Consider the following 24,846-nt stretch of genomic DNA (forward strand, 5'->3'; position numbering starts at 1 on the left):
CTACAGCTAAAGCTGGTATAGCTATGAGTCTCTAGAAAAAGAAACAATTGGTTCTGCCCTCAGAAAAATCAAGAGTAGCTGGGAGAAGATGTTTCTCTAAAAAGCATATGACCTTATCAAAGGATTTAGTAAGAACCAAACTGACAGATATTGCAATAAAAATGCTGTAGTGAAATAATAACAGTATCTTAAACAGGATTAAAATAGAACATTTTACTAGTTATTTCAAAGAATAGATTTTTTTTTCTTTCATCATTCTTATCTATATGTTCAGACTCTAGCTAAACTTCAAACAGCTATTTTTTGTTAGGTACCAAGTGCAAATATGCCAAGATAAAAGAGTTAGGAAAGAGAAATACCCGGATTTTTTGTTTGTTTTGTTGTTTTTTTTTTTTTTTTTTCCTTGCATGGTAGGCTACATTGCATTTCTCATGCCTAAAAAACAAGCACCATCTCTCAAAATATTTGGTCAGAAACCTCAGTTTGAAAAGGAGGTATTTGACAGAAATGTCACATTTACATCGGCATAACATGCGAACAGCTTCTAAAGACAGACAGTAAGAGGAATCCTGTGGGGGAGAACCTGTGCAAGGCGAAAACGAACACAATCACAGCAGCAGAAGTCCATTTACTGCCAGAGCAGAACCAACAGCCATTGTCATCCAGATCTTGTGGTGAAACTTCAACTACAGCAACAGGGAAAGAATGATGATGCCAATCATCTCCTTACTAATTGCACGCATTTATCTGTTGATTCTTCCTATCTTTTGAGAGGTATCCTTATTGTTCTCACACATAGTTTGATCTTATCCTGCAAAAAAAGTTTGCGTAATACAACAGGACACTTCCTCATGTGAGTATGTATCTTCTTTTTTTCTTTCTTATAACACATTGGAGAAAAAGACTTTGTTCTGTATTGCTAATGTCTTTTAGGTATTGGTGACTGTGAACAGTTGCATTTCTCAGCTCCCTATTCAAGTTGTAACACAAGACAGTCACTACTTTGAGGTAGAAATAGAAATTATAAGCACGTGCCAAAATGCATGTTGTGTATTTTACAAGTAATGCTTACTTAGAAGTTTTGGAAACAATTCTCTGTGTGTGTTCCAACACCCTTTGCCCCTCACAGATCTGTTTATGCATATTAGCCTTGTAAAATATTCACCTTTTATCCTCTTCACCATGATCCATTTGTCTTTCCAGCAGGTTTATGTTCAATACTATTGGAGTGGAATGGTGATTGTACCATTTAACCCAACAGCTAGCTGGGCTCGAAAATGTATCCATCCCCTTCCTATTAATTACTCTTTAATGCCTATTTCTATCACACAGACTCGTGACTCATCCTGGTTTATTTTGGAGGAATATAGCCATAGGATGACAATTATTGATGGAACATAAAAACTGGAGCTAAAGACTGTATAAAGAAAAAAACCCAGAACTGATGCAGGAAGAGATGAAAAGATGAAAAACAGACTAGAGAAGAAAATTGGAATGAGCTAATTTACAAAAGAAAATGAACAAACCACGGCCAGGTACCTCTGAATAAGATTAATTGCTACACATTTCCTTCCTCTCTGCAATTCTTATCTGACTTAATCTTCTATTCCACTTTTCTGTGTAACAGTGCTATACACTTATAAACTCCAATTCCACTCTTACCTAAGTTTGCTAGCTAGGTGTTGAGCGAGATCCTCTGTTTGCATAAACTGGTATATCACTATTGACTTTGGTATTGTTACTCAAATTTAAGCCAGCCGAGGATTTGCTCCATTGACTTTCATGGATTTATTTTTAATTTATTACTCTGAGTTCAGAATCAAGAGCTCTGGATATAAATCTTGAACATAAATAGACAATTTCCAAATCTAAACAGTATAGCCACAAGTACCATACAGAAAAACAAGCTAGGCATGTATAGAACTGTCTGAAAAGTTAGCCAAATGTTGCTGTGCATTTATTAGTGGTTTACTGTTTATTAAACAATAAATCAAGAACCAAAAAACCTAATTAATTTAAATGAAGTATTGTTTAGTGAAATGGGAGCCTGTCAAAATACTTGTTGGGGAGGACAATTAATTGGTACAAATGTGAGTGCAAATTCTGGTTTTAAACTTTAAAGCGTGTCGTTTGTAGTATACAACATATGTGCACAATACAAATTTCATACATTTTCCTCAGTGACAATAAAAAGCGCAGTTTATTATAAACTGAAGTAAAAATAAAAATAAAATAAAAAAAAAGTCACAGTTTTGTCATTGGTATGTGAAGGTTGTTCCAAGGGCCCATCCAGAGCTCCTCTTCATCTGACTGTGTGTGTTCACTGTGTGACTCCAAGGGCTCCTTGACATCCTCGTTATCAACAACTGATTCTTGCTCTTCTGTGCTTTTCATTTTGGAGGCCCCTGGCTTTGTTACTATATTTTCAGCCCCTATAGTAGAGGAAGCAAATGAGACACTGCAGGGTCTTGTGTTCATTTTATCACTAGAAGATGGTCCCTTTGACAATGTGTTCAGTGGGACATTCTCCTCATGTGTCACTGCAAGCTTGTCCAGTTTCTTGAATTGTTTCCCTAGCCTCACTGGAGATGTGACTTTTAAATTATTACCAAGGCAAACGCGACGGGTTCTGACAACAGAGCCATTCTGTGCAATGTAGATGTTACCGTTGATGTTGTTTTGAATATTTGGGTTATTAAGACGACTCCTCTGGCTGGAATCAGGAGCACTGTCTTCTCCAGTAGAGCTGGTCTCATACTCTGGGTCAACTATCAACTTGATCCTTTTCTTTCTGGCCCACTGTTTGACAATAAATAGAAATGTTGTTAAACCTCAGCACTATTTCTTACATTTTCCTGCCCTTTTCCTATCTTTTGTTTATCTTGTCTTTTATCTAGAAACTCATATGAATTTTTATTAATTTAGTCTTTTGTACCCTTCCTCTTAGGTTGTACATAGATATTTCTTAACTGTTTTGATTACAATCAATGATCTGTGTGCCCCAATCCTGTATACCTAATGCTTGAACATGCAAATGATTCTTTGCACTAAAAAGTTACGAGATGGATAAAATCATTTCAGTTCATGAACTGCATAATGCGATTCAGAGTATATAAAAAGTGTAATTTTTTTCTTCAGGTCTGGGAAGTAGTGAAAAATTTCAGGTTTGTTTCTTGTTTTGTTTGCATTTTTTTTCCTCTCTAGAGATGCATTCAGCTGTGCTCCTGCTAAGTCGAAGTGCACCTTCTTTAGAGAACCCCAAGAATGGAGACATTACCTTCTGAAAGAAAACTTAAGAAAATTGCCATATTGGTAAGCCAGCCATATTTTGAGAAAGCAATGTCTCAGTCTGTCTTACAAGGAGAGGTGAAAACCAACTAGATTAATAACCTCTTTAACAGAAACTTGAAGGCACTGATGATGAAGACATTGTGTAAGTAATACTTCTAAGAAACTACTGTACTAATCAGTAAATGCTTGGCAGGCCTTTGAAGTTTTCTTCCAGAGTATTACTGCACTGTAAATTCAGTGCAGAAATGGCACTGAGCAGGACTGTTACATATGCACAACACATCAAGCAGAGAAAGAGATCAGGACCTACACAAGGGAAACTCTCAGGCACGATGTTGGCAAAATGGGCTGATTGAAAAAAGAAAAGCTTGATACAAGGCTTTATGCCTGTTCCAATCTAGTGGAATCAATGGAGATGCTTTACTATTAGATGGAAAATGGTGGAGAAATGAGACTTTAGATTTTATATAATTTATATATATATTTAAAGAGTTAATACAATTTGCTGTGACTTTGTACTAATAGTGATTACACACACACCCTTACTTATTTTAATTGATAACTGATCTTTTTAAAATAAATGCCTCCTTGCAGCACTCTAAAACAAGCTACTATCATTCTTGAAATAATGATGAAAACAGTTATTTCACTAAGGCAGCAGACACCATCACAGTTAACTCCCACTGCAATCCACACACATGCACATAAGAAAAGCCAATTTTTAAAGAAAGAAAATCATGCAAGGTACAAACAGATGGTGATTACTCTTAAGCGTGTTATGTAGATGCCTATTCTTTTGTTCTTGGTAAAGACATAGTTTTCTTCACACTAACGTATTCAGGTGGATGAAAAGACTGACTAGTTTAAATGGCATTTATGTTAAAACACCGTGTGCAGCTACAACTTTGTGCTATATGGAAATACACAAAAATAGGTAAGTGGTCATAAGTGTAGTTCACATTCCAACTGGAATTAAAGACAGTAGTTGAGAAGTTAGTATCATGCTTTCTAGCTCAACACCCTGTCCTGCCAGGGTAACTGCACAGCAGGCTCAAGTATCCTAAAAATTCAAACATTTTTCTCTCACCTATCCAACAGAGACTTTTTGGCACAGCTTTGGTGCATATGCCAGATTTTGTACTAGCTTTAAAGTACTTGCTCACAAGACTAATCCAATACTGGCTCAAAGCTTTAATTTTATTTAGGCTTCTTATGGCTTCTGTGGATAAATCTAGTGGTTGAGAAACAGCTCTGTGGGTTTTAATACAAGGTAAATAAAGCACAGATGACTTGTGTGTGTACAAAACTTGCATAGGCAGTGTGCTGACAGCACAGATGAGAGCTCCACAAGGAGGTACATCATGCAGAAGTTGCTTCTTACATGAAAACAGAAAGGCCACTTGTGCTGCCAATAACTGAAGCCCTTCCCATGCAATCACACTCATTTATGAGCAGAGCTGTGCTAATGACAGTGCTACAAGATGTCTCTACTGAATGACATCAGGTATTACAAGTTATTGAATTTTAGAAGGCAGATACCAAAATATAGAACGTAGGTGATGGTTACCTTACTTTCCTGTTATGCATCTCAGACTTCCAAACAGAGGTTTAAAAAAACCCCAGTATCACTGTACTGTTAGATGGGAAGGGCAAAAGTTGGAAAATGTAATCCATTTCCTTTTCTGACCAAGCTCATCACTATGTACACCTACCTCTGGATTCCTGTCCTGTACATCACTGATACCTGAAACCTGAATCCCACGATCCAGAAACAGTTTAATCCCAACTCTACTAGTAATACTCTGCAGTTTGGGTAGTGTTGCTTTGCTGCAATTTCAGTTGTCCTCCCTGCAAACAGGGTTAATGTTTACAGCAGGGAACTAATTTGAAGATTTGCAAATGTCATACAGTAGGGGAACATGAGGTGAATAATGTATGACATCTGGAGTCTTTTCATCCTCATCACCATTTCTGTTCTTCACTAAATTCCATGTTTTACTCCTTTTCCTTCCTGCAGTGTTCCATTCTGTGACAGACATAACCTGCATGAACACAGGGCCCTTAGTAGGGTTGCGCCATCAGGTTCATCAAGCTACACATCACAGCTAATACAAAATGCATTGTTACTTTGCTTCTACTACTACAATGTTCATAACGCAAAAACGATTACATCTAAGAATCAACACAATGCATCTTTAACTACGTTGTTGAGATTAGCAGAGAAAAAGTACTCCCTTCCTGCCATTGCACAATGAACATCAGTCCTTCTATGCACACCACTAAATATACCTGAGTAGTCTCTCAGAGGAAGTGTATTAGTTTGGTTTTCTACAGCTCTGTCCTTAAGACAGCACGTAGAGTTCAAACACTGAAACAGTAAGCTTTGACATTTTCTTTTTGGATGTCTCTAGTCACGCGTGCATTGCTTAGGAAAGACCACAGAGAAGGCACAGCAAACAAGGTCACTCCTTACTGCAAAACGTCCACCTACTGTCTCTCCTTTTTAAAAGGATGTAGAATCACCAGTAGCCTCTGACTCCTTAATGGCAGCATCCAGGGTGTCATCTGACTGAGACTGACTGTTTTCCTGGGACATATTTTTTCTTATTTTCTTTCTTTTCATGTTGGTATCAGAGCTTTGATTCTCAGTATCAGGGGAAGTAGCAGTTTTACCAGAAGTGGCACTAGCTGTGCTTTTTGACCCTTCAGTACCTTTGGAAGTAACACTGATTTCACTTTCTAGGCAAGAAGATTCATTCTTACTGGTAGTTTCCTCCCTATCACTAGCATCTGCATCGACCTCTTCTGTGCTTTCGTCTGCACTATCCTCACAATTAATAGCTGATTTTTGTTTCTTGCCTTCTTCAGTAGCAGCAGTTTTTGCACTGGCAGATGTTTCAGAAACTGCCTTATTTGAGTTATCTGCTGTCTCATTGGGGCTTGTGCTGACTTGCTCCACATCTGATTGTTCATCTTCTTCTGACACCTCTTCTATTGTGTCTTCTATTTCAAGGCTGGCAGAGGAGGTTTTGCTCTTATAGCTGGACCCTGAAGTTTTCCTGTAGCTCATGTCCATGTCACTGCCTGATGCATTAGAGCTTGTATTTGATTTCTGGCTGGGTCGCCTCACTTTGCCACGAGAGCTGCCGCTTCTACTTTTTGTACTGGACCTTTCAGTGCTTCTTCTACTGCTGGACTCACTAGTCCCTGACTTGCTGTATGAACTTTGTGTAGATGAGCTCTTTGACAGGCTACCATCTTCATCACTGTCAGAGTCTTCTTCATCATCATCCTCTTCAGATGAGTCCTCCTCCGATTCACTGCTAGAGCTGGATCCAGACTCATCATCAGAATCCCCAAAATCGTGCCCAGTTTCTTCATCTGAGTCCACAGTACTTTCAGTGGCTTCATCTTGGTCCAGAGTTACTTTCAAGTAGTCTTTATCTTCTGACTCTGAGCTAGAGCTACTACTCTTCACGGATGATTCGTCTGAAGTATATTTTCTTCTCTTCTTTTTCTTCTTCTCATAATCACTATCCTCGTGTTCACTCTCTGCTGTGATATTTATTGAAACTCCTGATTTTGCTTCATCTGTTTCATACTCTTCCTCTCCTTTTCCTCTTGCATGCACTGAATCTTTGCTAATAGGCTCTTGAAATTTTCTGGAGACACTAATGCGTTTTAACACGTGACTGAGTTTTCTCACTGAAGGTCTGTCATCTGTTGGTTTCTGGAAGTAACTTCCCCTGATAATCATGCTTTTCTCACTGTCCACTTGGCGAGCTGACATCAGCTTGGCGTAACTAGAATCTTTCCTACCACCTTTCACTTTCTGCAGAATCATCGGGAATATCTTTGCTTTCTTCCATGGAGAACGAGCAGACTCAGTTCTTCCTACTGGTTTGTGAGCACTGACTGCTACACGACTTAAATGCATCACTGCTTTTAGTTTCCTTTTTCCCTGGCTGGTCCTATATGCTCTTCCAGACCCAGGTCTTATATCCATCCCACCACCTAAAGGTCTACCTTCTATTTGAGCCCCTGCTCTCTGGCTTATAGCTCTGCTTGAAGGACCTCTGCTTTGACTCATCCCCTGCAAATTATGAAAATGGAACTTGATTACAATTTGAAAGATGGTTATTGTGAAAATTCGTACCCTAAAATAAGCCGATAGGAACAAATGCAACATTTTTCCCCAGCATCAGAACTCATTTACCTGTTTCAGAATAGCTTTTTACCAAAGTTATGAGGAAAATTTTACTTGGAGAATAGATTGCAAGTACACAACTACCTTACTCTGCAACAGGGAAAAATACTGGCTCAGAAATGTTATCTCTTCTCATTTAATTAAAACCCATGTGATGGATTATGAGTCTATTATTTCTGAATATTAGATTATAAAAGAGAGGAAAATTTATGGCAACTTTTTGCTGACTGCAACTGATATTTTAAAATTTCTTAACATTCAGTTGTGAACTTTATGATGAACGAGTTTAGGAGACTGCTTTTCTCAGTGGAAAATCACCAGTTACAGGCTGAATATTAGTAATAACTCATTTGGTTAACAATATAAAATGGAGCTACCTAAGGCTATGTGGATTTTTCTTTGAACTAGAAATCTACATTGAGGGAAAATCAGATGTGGATATTAAAAGAAACTTCGCAATTCCTTTTTATTTCTAGGAAAAGGGAGAGAGGTACTGACTTTACTGGTCATCAGAAAGGCAAACAATAATGAGCATTGGAAGAACTGCTTGTTTGGTCTGTGCAGAACACAATATGCTGATCAATTACAAAATACATTCAACAAGGTTTAATGGTCCTTCACCTTGTTGCAGAGACAGAATCAACACACCAGAAATGCCTACCTCTTCTGCTGTTGATCCATGTGGACTGTAGTAGTAGCCACCATCATTCTCCACCATGACTTCCCCATACTCATCGTACATTCCTGAAGGAGACAATAGTCGTCGCCGGCTCCCATACTGAGGCAGTTCATACCTGGCAAAAACACCATCATCTCTTCATACCATACGGATGTGTTCATGTGTGTCTCCACACAGAGCAACAAAGGCACAGGCTCACATCCCGAAAGGACAAAAATATCTTTGTTCTATTTTTGCTTTACCATTGAGAAATTATTATTCTTTTTTCTTAGTGGTAACAAAATCCAAAACTTGCAATTGGACACAAGCCAAGCCTGTTTCAAATGGAAGGCAACCCAGATTGTGAGGTCTCTGGGATCAGTCAAGAGTCCCCCAAATGAAATGACCTTCTCTTTCCAGGTACCTGATTTTTTGGGGGGGATCTTTTTAATAATTAGGGAATGAAAGAGCAGGTTCCTTGGGATCATTTCTGGAGAATTCCTGTGAGCTTATAAGAACAGCAATAATCCCTGAAGTGCTTGCAGTCAGATGGGCATTATCAGAATAAAACAGGATGATGTTTTTCTAGGTAAATGTAAAAGGCCAGATGATGGCTGTGAGCTGTGAGCAGAAAGTGTCAGTCACTGAACTCTGGCTGATGAGCCACAAAGGCGATGGAAATTAATTTCCAAGAAAGCAGAAATATTCAAATAAAAAAGGCATGGCAGATGGGGTATACACTCTGCAAGTGTAATTATTAAGATTCCTAAAGAAGCAGGGAGTTGTATACAATGCCCCCTTAACTTTTAGAGTTCTGTTGTCAGCACACACCTTCATGGACACAAAGATTAAAGTAATCCTGAGGTGAAGGAAAGTGTCCTGATTAGATGCTGTTTAATAATAAGCAGCACCAACCTGGAAAAGCAGCATTTTTAGAAATATATAGGGGAAATGAAAATATACCCATGCTCATAACTGTAGTAATCTTGCCCATAGTATTCCTGCCCTGGATCAATTCCAGACTCCATACTTAACTCCTGTTAAAAGAGAAACACTGATTGAATGCAGTGACACACAGTAATGACTGATGAAAAAGGTGCAAAGAACAGCATCTTAAAGTGCAAACAAGCAAAATAAAAAGTGATAATAATTTGAGGAACATTGACAACTGTCAAGAACTACAATGAGAAGCCAAGAGGAGGTTTACGTGACCCCTTCCCTGGTGCATTCCCTGGGAGTGACTGTTCTAAGTCACATAAATGCAGATGCTGTTCTGGCATGGGACACTGTCTCACTTAGCTGGTACAAAAACTCATTTAGTAAACTGGACTCACTGCAAATAGACTGTCAGTTCTTGTGCTTCTCTCAAAGGAAAAGCTGCATTGAAAGATTAGGACTATTTTACTTACACTGTCAGGTCTCTTTTAATGTTTTCTCAACCATTAACAATAATAAGCAGCATTGGACTAAGCAGAGTACGTCTGTGTCCTACAAAAATGCCAGTGTGTCCTTAAGCTCCTTTCACACGCTGTTTGGTATTAGGCTGCTCTGTGGAATACTTCTGAACTGCAGTATTGACACAGAGCACCAGGGCATAGGTTTTGGCAAGGGATTGTATGTCACCTCTGTCTCATAGCTTCCTAGATGTTTTTCTCCTGTCCAGTGAAATTAAAAGTTGTGTAAGAACATCTTGTTGTAATTACTTATAATGAGTGCAGAAATTATTCCCATTATGTACTACCATTGATAGCAACATCTCCCAAAAGCTACGTTTGCTCTATGGCTTATTCTGGAAATGATACTGGGTCTAAAAGATTTGGAATAGGAAGTATTTGGTTCATAATCCAGAGCTGCTTTTGCACTTCACAGCAGTGTGCTAATTCTTCCATTACCTTGGCATGCCAACTGCTTAGTTCACCTCTAGGTACAATAATTAATTGTTAGTTGACTGACATCTGAAAAAATAGAATGCAGTTGGACAGTGAGGAAATTATTCTGTCTGTGAATGTGGACACGAAGCTAGGAAAGCTTTTAGTGTGTGTGAGCGCCTGGAGGCAACTGAAAGATCCTCAAGGGGAAAATATCAAGATGCAGTAAATTTAAAGTATTGAATTACAATAACATAATTGGGGTAACAATGTCAGGACTTTCCTTTTCATCTGAAAGAGTCGGTGGTGGTGGTGGTGTGTGTGTGTGTGTGTGTGTGTGTGTGTGTGTGCGCGCACGCGTGCGTGTGTGTGTGAAGATCACCTAAGACAGACAAGTTTTTTTTAGGAAATTACGTAAAATCCATTCAAAAAGATATAGGATAATTAAGAAGTTAAAAGTAGTGGTACCTCTGGTCTGAGAAGAGAAGGTCTCAGCAACTGCTGTTGCTAGAAAAGAAAATTAGAAATTAGAAAGGGATTCATTAGGCAGCAACAATTAAAGTGCAGGCCATTTGTGTTTAAGATTGGAATGAAAGCCTAAGAACACAGGTCCTTCAAAGCCTTGTGTATGGCAGCCACCAGATAGTTCCATACTCGGTGAGAACACTGCTAAGCATCTAATATATTACAGTCCACTATTTATTTTTCCTAATATAAAATAAAATTACCAGTTTATGTGGCGATTCTATAAAATATTTAGCTCAAAACCTTCTATCAGAACCCAAAAGAACTATTATGTGATGTATGTTGGAGACAGCAGGGAGACAATGGTAGACAAAAAATTATCCACAAGTAGAAAGCAAATCTATAGGAATCTGCAGTATAGTGTGTGGAACCAGCTATTAAAAACCTGAAGTGATACGATTTCTTACCCAAGCTTCTACTGCAATACCATAGCTTTAATTCTCTATCTACATTTATATACTTTTGTGGCTAGTAACTGAGTACCTCACAACCACAAATATACTTTAATTCACAATACCTAGTAAGACAGTGAAGTATTATCTCACTTGTTTTCTCTACAGCTTATGTGTAATTCCTTTCTGTATGCAGCATGCAGTGAGAAAAACACGCTGATGTGAGGGAAAAGACCTTGGGAGGCTCTATGGAGAGGACTGACAGGATGCTATGGCTGTTGTCTGGTGTGGCACAGCTAAACATGGGTCATTTTTGGTAGCCATGTTGTTAATTACTCTGCAGCTCCAGTTTACCGCAAATCCAAATGAGAGACCGATGCACATCACTTGCTGTTTTGTAAATTAGAATCAGATTTACTCATTAAAATCAGCACTATCGTCCTCACACTCCTCTCAAAACTTGGTGGTACTATTTCAGCCAGGTTTCTTGGCCAAAATCAAACCCTGAGAGATGGGGAAGTTCTGTACCTGAACTGAGACACAGAGCAGCTCTGCAAAGGGAGGAAAAATCCCATCAGAACAATGGAAAGCTTGCAATTTTTAAAACACCGCTGAATAAGGAGCAGTAGGCTTGGGATACACATTTTAAGATTAGTAAAACTGGTCCAGCTCTCAGCAGTATCTATCAGCCTTTACGATAGAAATGTATTTTGGAGAACTTTCCAATTATGAATTGAGTTCATTCAGATTTCTGAGGGCAACTTTCCGTGTTATTCCTTGCTGGAGAAAAAGGTGCTGCAAGAACAACAAAACTACACTGAGTTGCAGAGAAGGTCTGTGCAGTCCCGTACCTGGCCCATACCACTGGGCAGCCATAGGAAAACACAGCAAGCGTGGAGTGAGCTCCCTGCAAAGCTGCTTTTAGCAGTTTGCCAAGAAGCACTCTGCTAGCCTGGAGGTTACGTATGTGCCACAACGGTTACTAGCCCCCACTGAATCTATGCCTCATGAAATTTTTGAACCACTTGATATTTCTGGCTTCTACAACACCCAGTAGCAAGGAGTTTCACAACATAGGCTGTATAGAAGAAGTATGTTGACGTAATTAATATTGTAAATGTAATTGGGGAACAGCCTTACCTCTTGCTGTGCATATCCTCGCCTAGAAGTCAGAAAAAGAAAAAAAAATTAGTATACTTCTGTGAGACTATGTAAAGATGCATATTGCCATTCTTTCTGGAGAGAGGTGACAAGATAATGTAATTAGAAATTACTAGCAAGAAAAGAAATACATATCTACAACATAAAATGTGTTTTTCTTCAGATTTGCTCTGGATATACGAATCATTGCATCAGAAAGGCTATTGAATCTTTGGGATCTTTTCTTGCTTTTAGATTGCAAATGAATGGAAGAAATCCCTAGTCTCCACAAGCCAGAGAGCCAGCGCAGCCAGTGGAAGTCAGCAAAGGGAAAGGGGGTGAACGCTGTGTTGGGCTTCCCTTGTGTTCCCGTTGCCCAGTCACCCCCTCTGTTGTCTCAGAGACCACCTACAAAGAGACACTGTTATTTCATGCATCGGCTTAAGCAGTGAAACAGCTTCCCTTCTACTTCTGGACTTTCAGTGTCCACTCAGGACATGCTAGAAACTGGCCTTGAGCTTCTTTTACTAATTTCTTGTAACAACTTTATTCTTTAAATTACACATTTCCTAACAATTGCTCAGCAGGGAGGAGTTAAATTATTTTTGCTATCTATGATTATTTTGCCACAGGCATCATGCTTTTAATTGTATTGGAAATGTTTTGTTGTTTTAATTCATTTTCTTGGAGCCGTTCATATGCATGAAAAATGAACTTATGTCTATCAAGTTCTCTATTTTCACATTTTGTGCCAGAAAATTAAAATAGTTTAGACAAAACTTGGGAACAGCAATTTAGCTCTTAGCATTATTATTAAGGATAGGCCTGGAATATTTTTTTTTTTAAGGAGGAAAGGGTGAATGCTCAAAATTATTTTGAGCTTAATCTACTACACAGACAGCAGTCTAGGCAAAGTCTTTAATTACACTTGAGTAAATCTATAAAGTTTTGTATTAATATTCAGCACATGAAATTGATTATCAGCATTAGATTAATGCTGTTGCCCATATTATATAAAACTAATGAACAACTGAAATGAAGATTTATCATCAAAAGATGATCTGTGACTTTCAAAGCCCACTTGAGGAACACTGTATTTAGTTTCCGTATCGCCTACAACAGTCTTCAGATAAAGAAAGTCTTGTGTTGCACAGAGGATAAGTAAGCCTATTACTCTTAATTGCTCTCAAGTAGTCACTATATTGCAGATTAAAAGCATAACATAACTAACTCTAATTAAATTTGGAATTCAACTTTTAAAAAAATATCACCATGCTGTGTTTTGAGAGATGCTTATACTTCTTTTATAGTTTTATGTGGCCATGATTAGAAGAAAAAAAACGCCCCCCAAAAGACAAAAAGTACCCTTTCACTCAATACAGCACAAGGATCTATTCTGACAAAAAGGCAAAGGTCAAAACAACATCTTTTGCTTCTGGAAAGGAATTAAAGCTCTCCACCAAGGGAGGAATTGCTTCTGGATAAACATTATCAGCCAGACTTCACTGCAGTCACAGTCAGAACGAAACCTTCAACACAAAATGGGAAGCGAGGACATAGTACCTATGATGACATAGGATAATATGGCAGCTGGTATACGCTGCTGGTACTTAACATGAAAGTTAAAAAAATAATGAATTCACATGTACGAAATGGGCCAACCTTTCATAGGTCTGTATTGCTAACACAGGTTGAAGGAACTGTGATTTGCCTGAAGCAGCGGTTTTCACAGTTACTGGCATCCCAGCAGCCATTTGGTTTTTCATACTTTGTATCTGTTTTCATATTAAGAACAAAAGCATCATAAACCCCAAATAGTACAGATAATACCAAGACGAGGCAACTGTTTATCAGTTTGCCTTTGCTCTTAAAATGGAGGTTTCCTGCAGGTCCTGGCTGGAACTGAGGAGAAGGATTCTGGAAAGGAGATGAGCAATGATACGCTACTGCTTGATTTCAGTTTTGCAGATGGGTTTGCAAAGAAGCCCACTGCATTGATGCAATCTTTGCTCCTGCTCAGGACTCAACCCAGTCAAGCTGATGATGAAAGCATGAGAGATACATCCAGGGTCACAGCTGACCCTAATTAACTAAATCAGATAACCTGCAGAAGGGTCAATAAGCTTCTATCTGCTCAACTTCTTACCAACTACTATATTAGTTACAATATTCTGTAGCACTACAGAACTGCAGTAGCATCCACACATCTCAATGGGACACAGTTTCCCTGGGTTGGGTTAAAAATACATGATTTTGGTACAGTTTCTTTCCCAGTCTAATAGAATGTTTTGGGTTTTTTTCAAAGGCTATTCAACAAAGGCTGCATTAATTCCAGACAAAATGAAACTACGTTTTGTAAACTTTCAACTTAATAAAGGTTCCAGAATGAGAAAGCAGGTGTTCCTCATTAGAGAAGAGCTGATTACCATGACCCCCAAAGACTCAGAAGAGTGATGAAAGTAAACATTTCAAAAGGAGCTCCTGTGTGATGCCCATTCTTTCTGCTTAAGGAATGCCACAAATAATTGCAGACAAATAAAAAGCTTTGGAGTTTATGCTGCGAATTACTAAACACCTGCAGCTTTGTTGTGTGACACTACACACTGCAAGATTAAATCACATTTGTCTCGTATTTCACTAGTGATGTAACGAACTTCACAAAAGCATCTGTTATGGGTCTACAAGCTCTGAAGTGGGATTTGTGTACTTCAATTCAGATCTCTGTCTTAAGGGTTGATCCACTCGAACATGCTTAGCACGGTGATTCCCCATGCTCATCCTTGCACTTTCCACTGTCCCACTGTCTCAATACCAGGACCATGGCAGACACACAGAAGCAAGTCAACATGTCACCATCTTCCGATTCTGACTCTTAAATCTTAGATGTTTCTCTACCTAATAGCTGCTGAGCTTTGACAATTTGCTGCTGGTGCTTCAGTTGTGCCACTCTTGGAGAAATTAGCATAATTGGCAGGTATTCTACATGTGTGCATCTCATAAACTATACAGATTCTATTACAGCCAAAATGCTATGATCGATTATCATTCCCCTCATATGTTTAGCTGCCATACGTGTCTTGGAACTACAGTCTAGCACAACAGGAGTTTTAAGTAAAGAAATGTATCACTGAAACTTGCGTGATGGGAGCTCATGGAGTTTGGCGCTGGGACAAAGACAGCGAAACTACCTTCAGCAGTTTCCGACTGAAGCATCCATACATGTTCTAACTGCAGATTTTAAAACAAACAAAACCAAACCAAAACAAACAAACAAAAAAAAAACCAAAAAAAAGAGAAAAGAGAAAAAGCCAAGCACCATGGAAATGCTGAAGATCTCTAGACAGTCTGATAAATAATTACCTTTTTTTCTCAGAATTACAACATTTGAAATCGGGGTTTTAATTTTTCTTCATTATGCAGTATCTGCCTTTCCGAATATGTTTTTAAAACCTGTCATATATAAACACAAAACTTTTGGATTTTGGCAAAAGACTAACAGGAAACCTGCAAGTTGAGCCAAACTAACATTTAAATGCCAAACCTGCTTTTACTTACCATTTTTTTTCTACAGGCAAGCTAATCTACTCTAATTGATCATATTTAATGTGAAGGCCTGATTTAAATGACTGTGAGCAAAACAGCCAGTAAGTAGATCCATATTACATGGAATTTTATAAGTATTCGAAAAATCTTCACTTGGTAGCGCTAATCAGAGTGACTTTATTACAATTTAAGATAAGCGAGATTTTTCAGCTGCAAAGCTCATGGCAAACTAACATGAAAGTTAAGAGAGACAACAACAACATGTACATGCAAAATAAAAAACAAATGTTTTGTACATTAAAGAAATTTACAAAATAAGAACTTTCAAGATGCAGTTACAATATAAAAAATGCAATGGAAGGCAGAACAGAGGTAACAGGAGGGAAGACAGCCAGGTTTACTGACAAATAAAGACAAAACCCTTCTTCTGACTTGACATGCAAACATAAGCTGAAAGAAAGCATGCCAGCAAAGCATGCCAGCAGAGCACAGCACTGTGTCATCTCCTACAGAAGATGAAGATGCATTACTGCAATAACTCCAGCTCACTATTGCTGAGCCTGCTTACTACCAGTACTTGCTTTCTTTGACATCCAATATTTGACAGTAAGATTCCTCCCAGGTGGTACATTTTATGGGCAAAGCAAGAGATTCCAATTACAGCTGCAGAAAAATCACTCTGCTTACTGATATTACCTACAGTGAAGGCTGCTTAACATAAAGCAGTATTAAGCCCTCTGCTGTCTATGACCAATATTTGGGTAAAAATGGACAGTTTTCCCCAAGAATTTTTGGTAAACAGACTAAGAACCAGCATCATAGAACAGTAAGATGTATCTCTGAAAACAACTTGTAAAGTTATTGTACATTACAAATTTCCAAATGAACAGGAAAGACAATGTTTCTCAATTTAGGATCAGGGCTGAATAAGTAGTGTTACACAGCAGAGAAAGGGAAAAAGTCTGAATTTATTGAGTCTGAGGCAGATACCATGTGCTGCATTAGAGTCATCTCACTCAAAATGTTACATGCAGAAAACATCCAACTGTAAATATTACAGTGCTGTCGACTGAGAGGGAAAGCGTTTCTCAAGCTCTTCCACAACACAGCTCAAGTTGCCATTCTGCTGGTTATGCTCAGCCGCAGCTTCTGGGGTTGGCAGCTCTGGTGTTGCAACCAGTTTGAGCTTAGAAACGTGCTTGGGCAGAACGTGGTTTTTGTCTATTTGGCTATACATGTTGGCCACAGACTTTTCGATTGCTGCTAAATTCTGAATGTTTTTAAGAATACCTTTCAGCTCCCTACGGGGAGGAGGCTCTGGCACTGTGGCCGGTGGTGGTACAGCTGGCTGTTTGGCAGGGGATTTTGGATGCTTGGCAGGGGAGAGGTGCTGAGCGCTAAAAGGAGATGAAGGAGAAGAAGGAGAAACAGTGGGTGGAGATGGAGGATGTGATGGCAACAGAGGAGGGGATGGAGGTGGTGGTGGCAGTGGAGGTGGCAGAAGTGGAGGTGGGGGTGGGGGAATTTTAGGTGGATCTGGAATGCTTTCTACAACTTCTTTGGTCTGAGGAGCTAGAAAACTTTGGCAAACTGATTTTATCCTAAAAGACGGAGGAGTTGGTTTGCGAGCTGGTGGAGGAGAAGGTTCTTCAGGGTAGTCGTGGTGAGTGATGATTACAGAGGGAACCGCAGAGGCCTCCAGTTCAACTACTTCAGCACAAGGTGTTGAAGAGGATAGAGAAGAGCGAAGGCAAGGAGAAGCAATCACACTTTTAGGAGACTGCTCTAGCCCATTCTCTCCTTCTTGGAAACAGATGCTGTGTGTTGGTGATCGGATGGATTTCACATCAGGAGATTTCACTTGCTTCATTTCCTGCAAAGCCTGCTGCTCAAACTGTCTTGCCTTCTCTTTTACAGTTAACTTGGGGCCACTTATTTTCTGAAATAGCGGACTGCTAATATCAACACTGCTATGCTGGTTTTCAGTTCCTTCATTCTCTGCTTTGAGTCTCTCCTGTTGCCACTGAATGGGGTCCATGATAACTGGCCTACTCAGAGAACCAGGCGTGTGTCTTTTAGTAACGTGAGCTGGTACTGTCCACGCACGGTGGCTGCCTCCCAAAGAGGCATCTCTCAGGGCTAGTCTTGAAGGAGATAGAGTATCTAGAGTATCGTTTCTTTTCCGTAGAAACCCAGCAGCAGCAGGACTTTGAGTGACACCTTCCATATATAATGGGTTTTGAGTAGTTAATGGGTTCTCATCAGATAAAAAAGTAATGTTACTTGAAGATTTGGGGAGATTATTGTTCAAAGATCCATTGATATTAGATTGCTTGTGAGCCTCAATAGCACGGGAAGCAAAGCTGCTTATAACTCTCTGACGGTCTCCTTCTTCTAAGACTGACTTTTTTCCCCTGCTTTGTTGGAAATGGTAGAGAAGAAAAAGACTTGAAAGAAAAGAAGATAATCACATGTGAGGAAACATGCATGGACATAGATACTTATGAGAGAGAAAAAAAACCTTATGATATGAATCAGAGCCATTAAATTAATTCTAGCAAACTACTGCTATCCAACAGAAAGATCACATTTACTACACTACTGGGCAAGACATTTACTTTGACATCTTCTTTAAGGGAGAAGGACTTGAGGAGGAAGAAAAAATAAAGTAAGTTTTCAGCTACAGGGCAAGTTAAAAAATAAGTTAACCTCTTCTTAAAAAAATTCCTTTGATTTCAAAAATGTCAGTCAATACTAACCCTATCTCCCCAGTGACACAAAACATCAATGCTGTGTAGTTATGTGATACAATTTCTCTGTGAGATAATATGGTCTCATGGTATGTATACTGTACGTATGTATAATCATATCTCCATCATACAAATGGCAGAGGCACTGTGCCATACTGCACACAGCCAACACAGAACATACACGGGGATTTTTACTTTAAACCTGTACTATAATAATTGTGTATCAAAACTCTGCTATTCTATAAAATACACGTATGATTAGGCAGTCTTTAAGTGTGCTTGCATTGCCTTTTAAGACTGGCCATAGGTCACACACAAAATGAGAACTGTGGTTTGAGCTGACAGTAAGCCTGAAACTTGCTGCAGGAGACAGAGGTGCCCCTGGGCACATCTGAAGTATAGACCTGTAGGGTCGCTGTGGGGCAGCCAAGAGGAGCTGAAGACAGTCAGCTGAGATGCATATCAGACTCAGACCATTCTCCTGACACCAATTCTTAAAGAATTACCAAGCTGGGCATTGTTTCTTGCATTTATGATACACATATTAGTGCAGAAGTATCAATATGTGCATGAATTTAATCTCTGGATCATGGAAAACCAAATGAAAAAACCCTGCAGTTGGACTGCACTGAATTTCTATACCAAAAGTAGGAGGTTTTACTATTTTGGGGAATTAATCTAGCACCTCCAAGTGCCTCATTAACCTACCTTCCTCAAATATTTTTAATACCACAAACTTCTGATCTGATTTTAAGATCAATATCCTCGAACTGCCTGCTAGAAAAATGTGTCCTTAGAGTCCTATTTTAAATAATGATCACCTGAGTCTGGAAAAAAAAATAATTTTCCACCCAACCTATGAAAAATTAAAGATATTGGCCAATGTCAGATAGAGCTAAAATGAAAATCCTTATCCTTATAAAGAGAAGATTACCCTCATCAGCAACAAGATTGAATCAAAATGCATTTCCATTGCTGCCACGTACAGATTTATTGTAACTAAACACATGTGCTGTCTAGGATGGGGATGCAAAAAACCCCAAACCCTCCAAAATAAAAAAAAAATCCAGTCTTAAAAGGGACGTGTATTCTAAAAAACCCTCTGAAATTTTAAATACAGGCCATGGTGAGAACACGATAGCATAAGGGAACATTATGGTAGAAACAGGATATAAAGACTGAATTCCACTTTTGTACAATTCATTACAAATTCACTACCTCTGCCTAATGCTGGTACTCCACATTTTGAATGCCTTACTTAAAACCTTCCCATTTTCTGCAGTTAAGCAACTGCAGCTGAAGTATAGAACAAGTAGCAATGACTTCTACATACATACACACACACAAAATACTGTATAAAACTATTTTTAGTGATTTAGAGCTGCCCAATATTTTCACAAAACCTTCTGAGTTAAAAATTCTAAGTCTTGTTCCTATCAAATTTTGAGCCATATTTTTTGGAATTTAGATTAAAAAAGGGCTAGGCTTTATTAACAAAGGAATAGAGGAAAAATTAGGTGTTCCATGATTACATGAATGTTGAAAGACAAAGTTTTAGACCTCTTGATCAGATTGTTCCATCTTTTTTGGTGGGTTTTTTTTTCATATCTCAGAAAATATCACTATATCTAAATTAATGGAAATTTAACCTCTGGTGCTTAAGTATTTCCTAGCAAAACTGTTAATGAGAGATTTAAATAACTAGACACTGGTTAGGAGTTAATTAAGAGATTCTAAATCTCTTCTATATCCTTTAATATGTGAAAGTCCCCCAAAGGCTTGTATTTAGTAATTGAACACATTTGTTTCTTAACTTTTGTTTCTTGTTTTGACTGGGAGATTACCCACACAGAGAAACTAGAGCTTCCTCATCGTCACAGGGACCTGAGAGGACCAATGAGAAGAATCACTGCGCACAGTACAGGGATCACTCTCGCATCGGCAAGTAACACACAGGAAAGCCACAAAAGGTGATACCAGTGAACAAACTCCCCAAGCACTGCAGTCCTCAAAAAACCAGTACGCCTAAGGCTTGCCTTTAGGCAGAATGTAACTGCATGAAAAATAACTGACTTCATACTAATAATAAACTAATTCTTTATTCTAAAGCAGCGGACTTTGAGGTTGGTCAAACACCCTCAATCTATTTAGAGGTGAGAGAAATAAATGATTCTGAACTTGAAGGAAACCTTCCAGTAGAAGGCTCATGCAAGATGACATAACCTTTATGCTACTGGAACAGATTATTTCAAAAGCTTCTCAGTTCCTTCCTCACTTCACATGACCTCTCAAGGATGAGGTTACCCTTCAGTCTTTTTCTGTTTATAAATATGTGTATTATTCAATGAGAAACATTAGCTTACTGGTTTGAAGCACATTTCTATAAACTGAAAGAAGTGTACTTGCCTTGCAAGAAATCATAAATAGCAGACAAGAAAGATGTTATTTGCATCCAATTGTGAGATCTTAAGTCCATGAACTGAAAGCAAACCTCTGTGCATGCAGTGTTGGTTTTGTGGTGTTTTTTTTAAGGTAGTAGGACTATTTGGCTTTAGAAATAATACCATTCAAGTTCAGCAATCGTACTTCATCTCAGCTTCCAATAATAGGATAAAGAAGTATCAAAACTTCACAGTAAATGTCTTTCCTGTACTTGATCAATGGACAAATAAAATAAGCATTTTGGATTGCAAAGTTTAATGGGAATCACTGCAAGGAAATTAACTAGCGCTTCTACTAGCTACAAATATTAAGACAATGAAATGAGCTTACTTACTGATGCCTATATATCCAAAGATAGAGAAAAATGAAAATATGAGAACAAGGCAGATTTAAAACTAAGAGCTTAGTTCCATTTCATTTGCTATAAACACCAAATTAAGAAAACAAGACACAAGGCAGCACTGCAAATGAAAGATGACTGTCTTAGGACAACTATGGACAAGAAATATTGTACTAAAATTCATAAAAAATGTTATTAAAAGTTATTTCCTAAATAATAATTCCTATGGTATACCCGTGCCTTGAAATCAAATATTTGACAAAAAGAAAAAAAGATAACTTGTAATTATTTTTACTGAAGTATGTTATTTTCTTTAAAATCCCATGGATTTTCATTTACCTTGTAATGATTTTTACTAGTTTATGTTTAATCAGTTTTTTAGCATGATGGATATATCTTAGCTGTATGCAGACATCTGAGAGAAAATATTCTCAATATGGCATGTTTTTTGGTGCAATGAAAACTAGTCAAAATGAACACAGATCTAAGCTTCAAATCAATAGTGCAGATCTGTGAATTTGCACCTATATGTTATGGTACTAAAACACAAAAAAACCTTTGCAGGTAAAAGCTCAGCGCAGTGAGGCTTGTTCTGGATTTAGCATAAGGTATTCATCAGTACAAACTACATACTCTTCCACTGGGATATCCAATTTCCACAGATAATCAGCTTTACATCACTGCCAGTAAAATTAGTAGAAGGGAATCATTAATTTCAGTAGAACGTTAAATGCAAAAGAAAGAGGAACTTTATCCAGCAGGGCACACCACTGTATGTGTAAGTGTACAGATGTGATCTCATGTGGTTCACAAGCAGAAGTGCTCACATTCAAAAATGCGACTATATGCTACTGTCAAACATACGATTTTCCTCCCTTCCCACCCAAGCAGTAACACTTCTCCCTTCCCACCCAAGCAGTAACACTTCACAAAGGCGAAAGCCCTGGGATATTCTTGCTTCAAGTATAGCTCCTTTGTTTACAAAGAAAAGCTCAGGCTCTGGCATTATTTCAAACACAGAAGCTGGACTCAGATGGCCAAGGGTTAAAGCAGCAGTGATACACTCTGCCGTGCCTCCTTAAGATTTTATAAACTCAGTCACAGCATCTGGAAAATTTCAACTTTCTGAGCAAAACAAACAATGACTGAAAATAAAGCAGGAGTTGGGCAATCCTCACCACAACCAGCGGCTTGCTCTCTACCTGCCTCCAAACATACGCTCTTCAGTGTTACTTAGTTTTAAAATATAAGCATAGATGAGTAAGTGTGGCAAGCTTATCAACAAAACAACTCAGTATGATAGAAATATTAATTGGCTATTCTCTGCTGTAATATTTCCATACTGAGAGTTAAATTGTTGTTGGGGTCCATAAACTTCAGATGTACAGAAGCATGAAAAGGTAAGCATCTTTGCAATATTTTTATTTTATGAGCATATAATAGGTAAAATATATATTCACTGAACTGCCAGTGGTTTCTCTGTTTTGATAGTTCCTTTATCTTTCATTTCAACATTGAAACAGTTTCAAATTTGCAAGAAAAAAACCCACTTCATCCAACAGAGTATTTTGTACTATAGTAAATGGGGCTTTGGGGCAGCAATTCCATCAGATGTGTTTAGTCAACAGTTTTGAAACACGTGGCACGCTGGCCTGGATTTGCAAAGGCACTCAAGGAGCCCAGTCCTGGCTCACCTGGGTAGCAATGGCTCTTGCTCTAGAAATAACATCTGCTTTTTGCCAACTTAAAACCTGTTAAAAGACTCCCCTATGCACTACAAGAAATCCCCATTTGCAGGTTAAATTATTTTTTCTCTCCTTACAGAGTCGCCCTATTTATTTTCTGGATGTTTGAGAACCCCAAGGAGCTGAGGGAAGACTCCTTCATGAAGAAAAGCCTTTTTGACCATAGTCTGCATGAAGCGGTAACCCCCGGAAAGTGAATCATGGCTTCGGTGACCAACAATTTTCTTGCTGTACCACAAGGAATACTTACATGGTGCTGTCGCCAAGCTCTTCATAGAGGTTATTGGCAGTGCTGCTTGCTGGTTTGCCGGCTGGTAAAGCCATCTGGATTCTCGCAGTCTTCGCACATTCAGCCTGTCGTCTTTGGTAAGCCATGGAGGGAAGGAGAAATACTCATTAGAGACACTCCATAACCTAACATATGCCAAGATGTAGAGATTTCTATTTTTTCCTGCAGTTTTCAAAACATCCCTGTACCTTATCTTCTTCAAAGAAAAGTAATAACATGGTAATCTTTTCCTGGCTTTTTCAGCTCTTTGCTCTCTCTTGATGGAATCCCAGAGCTCCCCCTGGACTGAAACCTCCTAAGCAGCAGTGTGTCCCTGACAGAGCAGGGATCTCCTAGGAAATAACGCAGGTGCTGCCTTTGACCCTGCTCTCATTAGGAGGTTTATCTGTTCTGGCTGCCCAAAGACTAATAGTGGAGATAGTAATCTCTTCGGTCAAGTGCTTCATTCAAGTGCCAATTTTAAACACAAAACAAAGTCTCTGGCAAAGTTTACATTATCACTTACAGCTCCTTTCTCATTAGAGTTGGGTGGGAATTTTCTGTCTCCACAGTTTTCCTGAAAAACCTGCTTTTTAAAATGGTTAAATTCACTATGAAACACATTTCTGTTCTCTAACTAGAAAACAAACCCTGTGGTCCCTCCTCATGTGTGTAACTGGGGGAGAGCCACTAAGGTGACATGACTGATCTACCTCAGTTTGCTTTTGAAGGTGGTCAATACTTGATCCTTCCTAGGGAAGTCTCTATGCACTCCAGCCTGACATGCTTGCTGAGGAATACCACACCCATGGAAATACTTTTCTTTGCAGGAAACAGGCAACGTCCTGATCTAGGGTACCTTTAATGTGTGCTAGCATGCAACAATGATATACACTCAGTAGCCATGTAAATAACTTTTAACCTCACTGGACAAGGTGTTCAGAAGCAAGTTAGAGTATAGGAAATAACTCTTACTGAATGTCAGGTACCCCCTCCTCTTAAAAATAAAGACTGGTAGACTGTTGGTATTCCTATACAAGCTGTTAGAAACAAAGCTGAAAATAAGTACTTACTCCTTGAATCTGTTTTGTTATGCAGACAAAAAAAAAAGATAAAAAGGCAGGTTAAATCAATTCCATTTGCAACCATTGTACCAAACAGCAAACGTAACAGGAATAATGAAGTAGATGCTACTGCATTATTCCACACAAAAAATTACAGAATTAATGTTTTTATTTACATGTTTAAAGAATCATAACTTCCAGAGCTGAACAGTATTTAGCTGCTATTTGTGATACTCTTGAAACAATTTTGCAGTTGGCATAAACATGAATTACAGTGGGGAAAACCGCTTTGGGCTTACAGAAAACAGCTCCCCGCCACATGTACATACACACACACACAAAGAAAAGTAAGACTTGAAAACAGGAATATACCTTATGATTTTTTTTAACAGATGGACTACTAGGGATACATTTATGTAACTGTTTTCTCCTTTTAACATGTTTCAGGAACACTATAGGAAACATCTTCAGTAGTGAAGGAGTGTTATTTTTGGTTGCTACTTAGAAGACACTGGTCTTTTGTGATTAGGAAATAATACATTATTTATAGTTAACTTATGGGGCTGTATTGGATAGTATATTTCAAATACATTATTTAATAGAAAAGAATAAC

The 24,846-nt window shown here is 38.5% G+C and overlaps 1 protein-coding gene across 8 annotated transcripts in view; it reads right to left on the bottom strand.

Moving 5' to 3' along the window:
* Window positions 1-281: 281 nt before the first annotated feature.
* PCDH15 (protocadherin related 15) overlaps window positions 282-24,846 on the bottom strand; it is a 443,015-nt gene continuing 418,450 nt past the window's right edge. For 2 of the 8 annotated variants that reach the window (XM_040607327.1, XM_040607326.1), the window contains 6 exons: window positions 23,152-23,262; window positions 12,082-12,103; window positions 10,493-10,531; window positions 9,120-9,193; window positions 8,160-8,292; window positions 282-2,799 (listed from right to left, as the gene is read on the bottom strand). In XM_040607327.1, coding sequence (XP_040463261.1) covers window positions 2,245-2,799; window positions 8,160-8,292; window positions 9,120-9,193; window positions 10,493-10,531; window positions 12,082-12,103; window positions 23,152-23,262 — 934 coding nt within the window. In that variant the 3' untranslated portion in view covers window positions 282-2,244. Of the gene's footprint in view, window positions 2,800-5,914; window positions 7,385-8,159; window positions 8,293-9,119; window positions 9,194-10,492; window positions 10,532-12,081; window positions 12,104-15,487; window positions 18,072-21,150; window positions 21,157-23,151; window positions 23,263-24,242; window positions 24,252-24,846 lie in introns of those variants that run through there. The other 6 variants (XM_040607323.1, XM_040607321.1, XM_040607324.1 and 3 more) reach the window with 4 other exon arrangements.

This window comes from Falco naumanni, chromosome 9, assembly GCF_017639655.2.
Source record: "Falco naumanni isolate bFalNau1 chromosome 9, bFalNau1.pat, whole genome shotgun sequence".
Lineage (NCBI taxonomy): Eukaryota > Metazoa > Chordata > Aves > Falconiformes > Falconidae > Falco > Falco naumanni.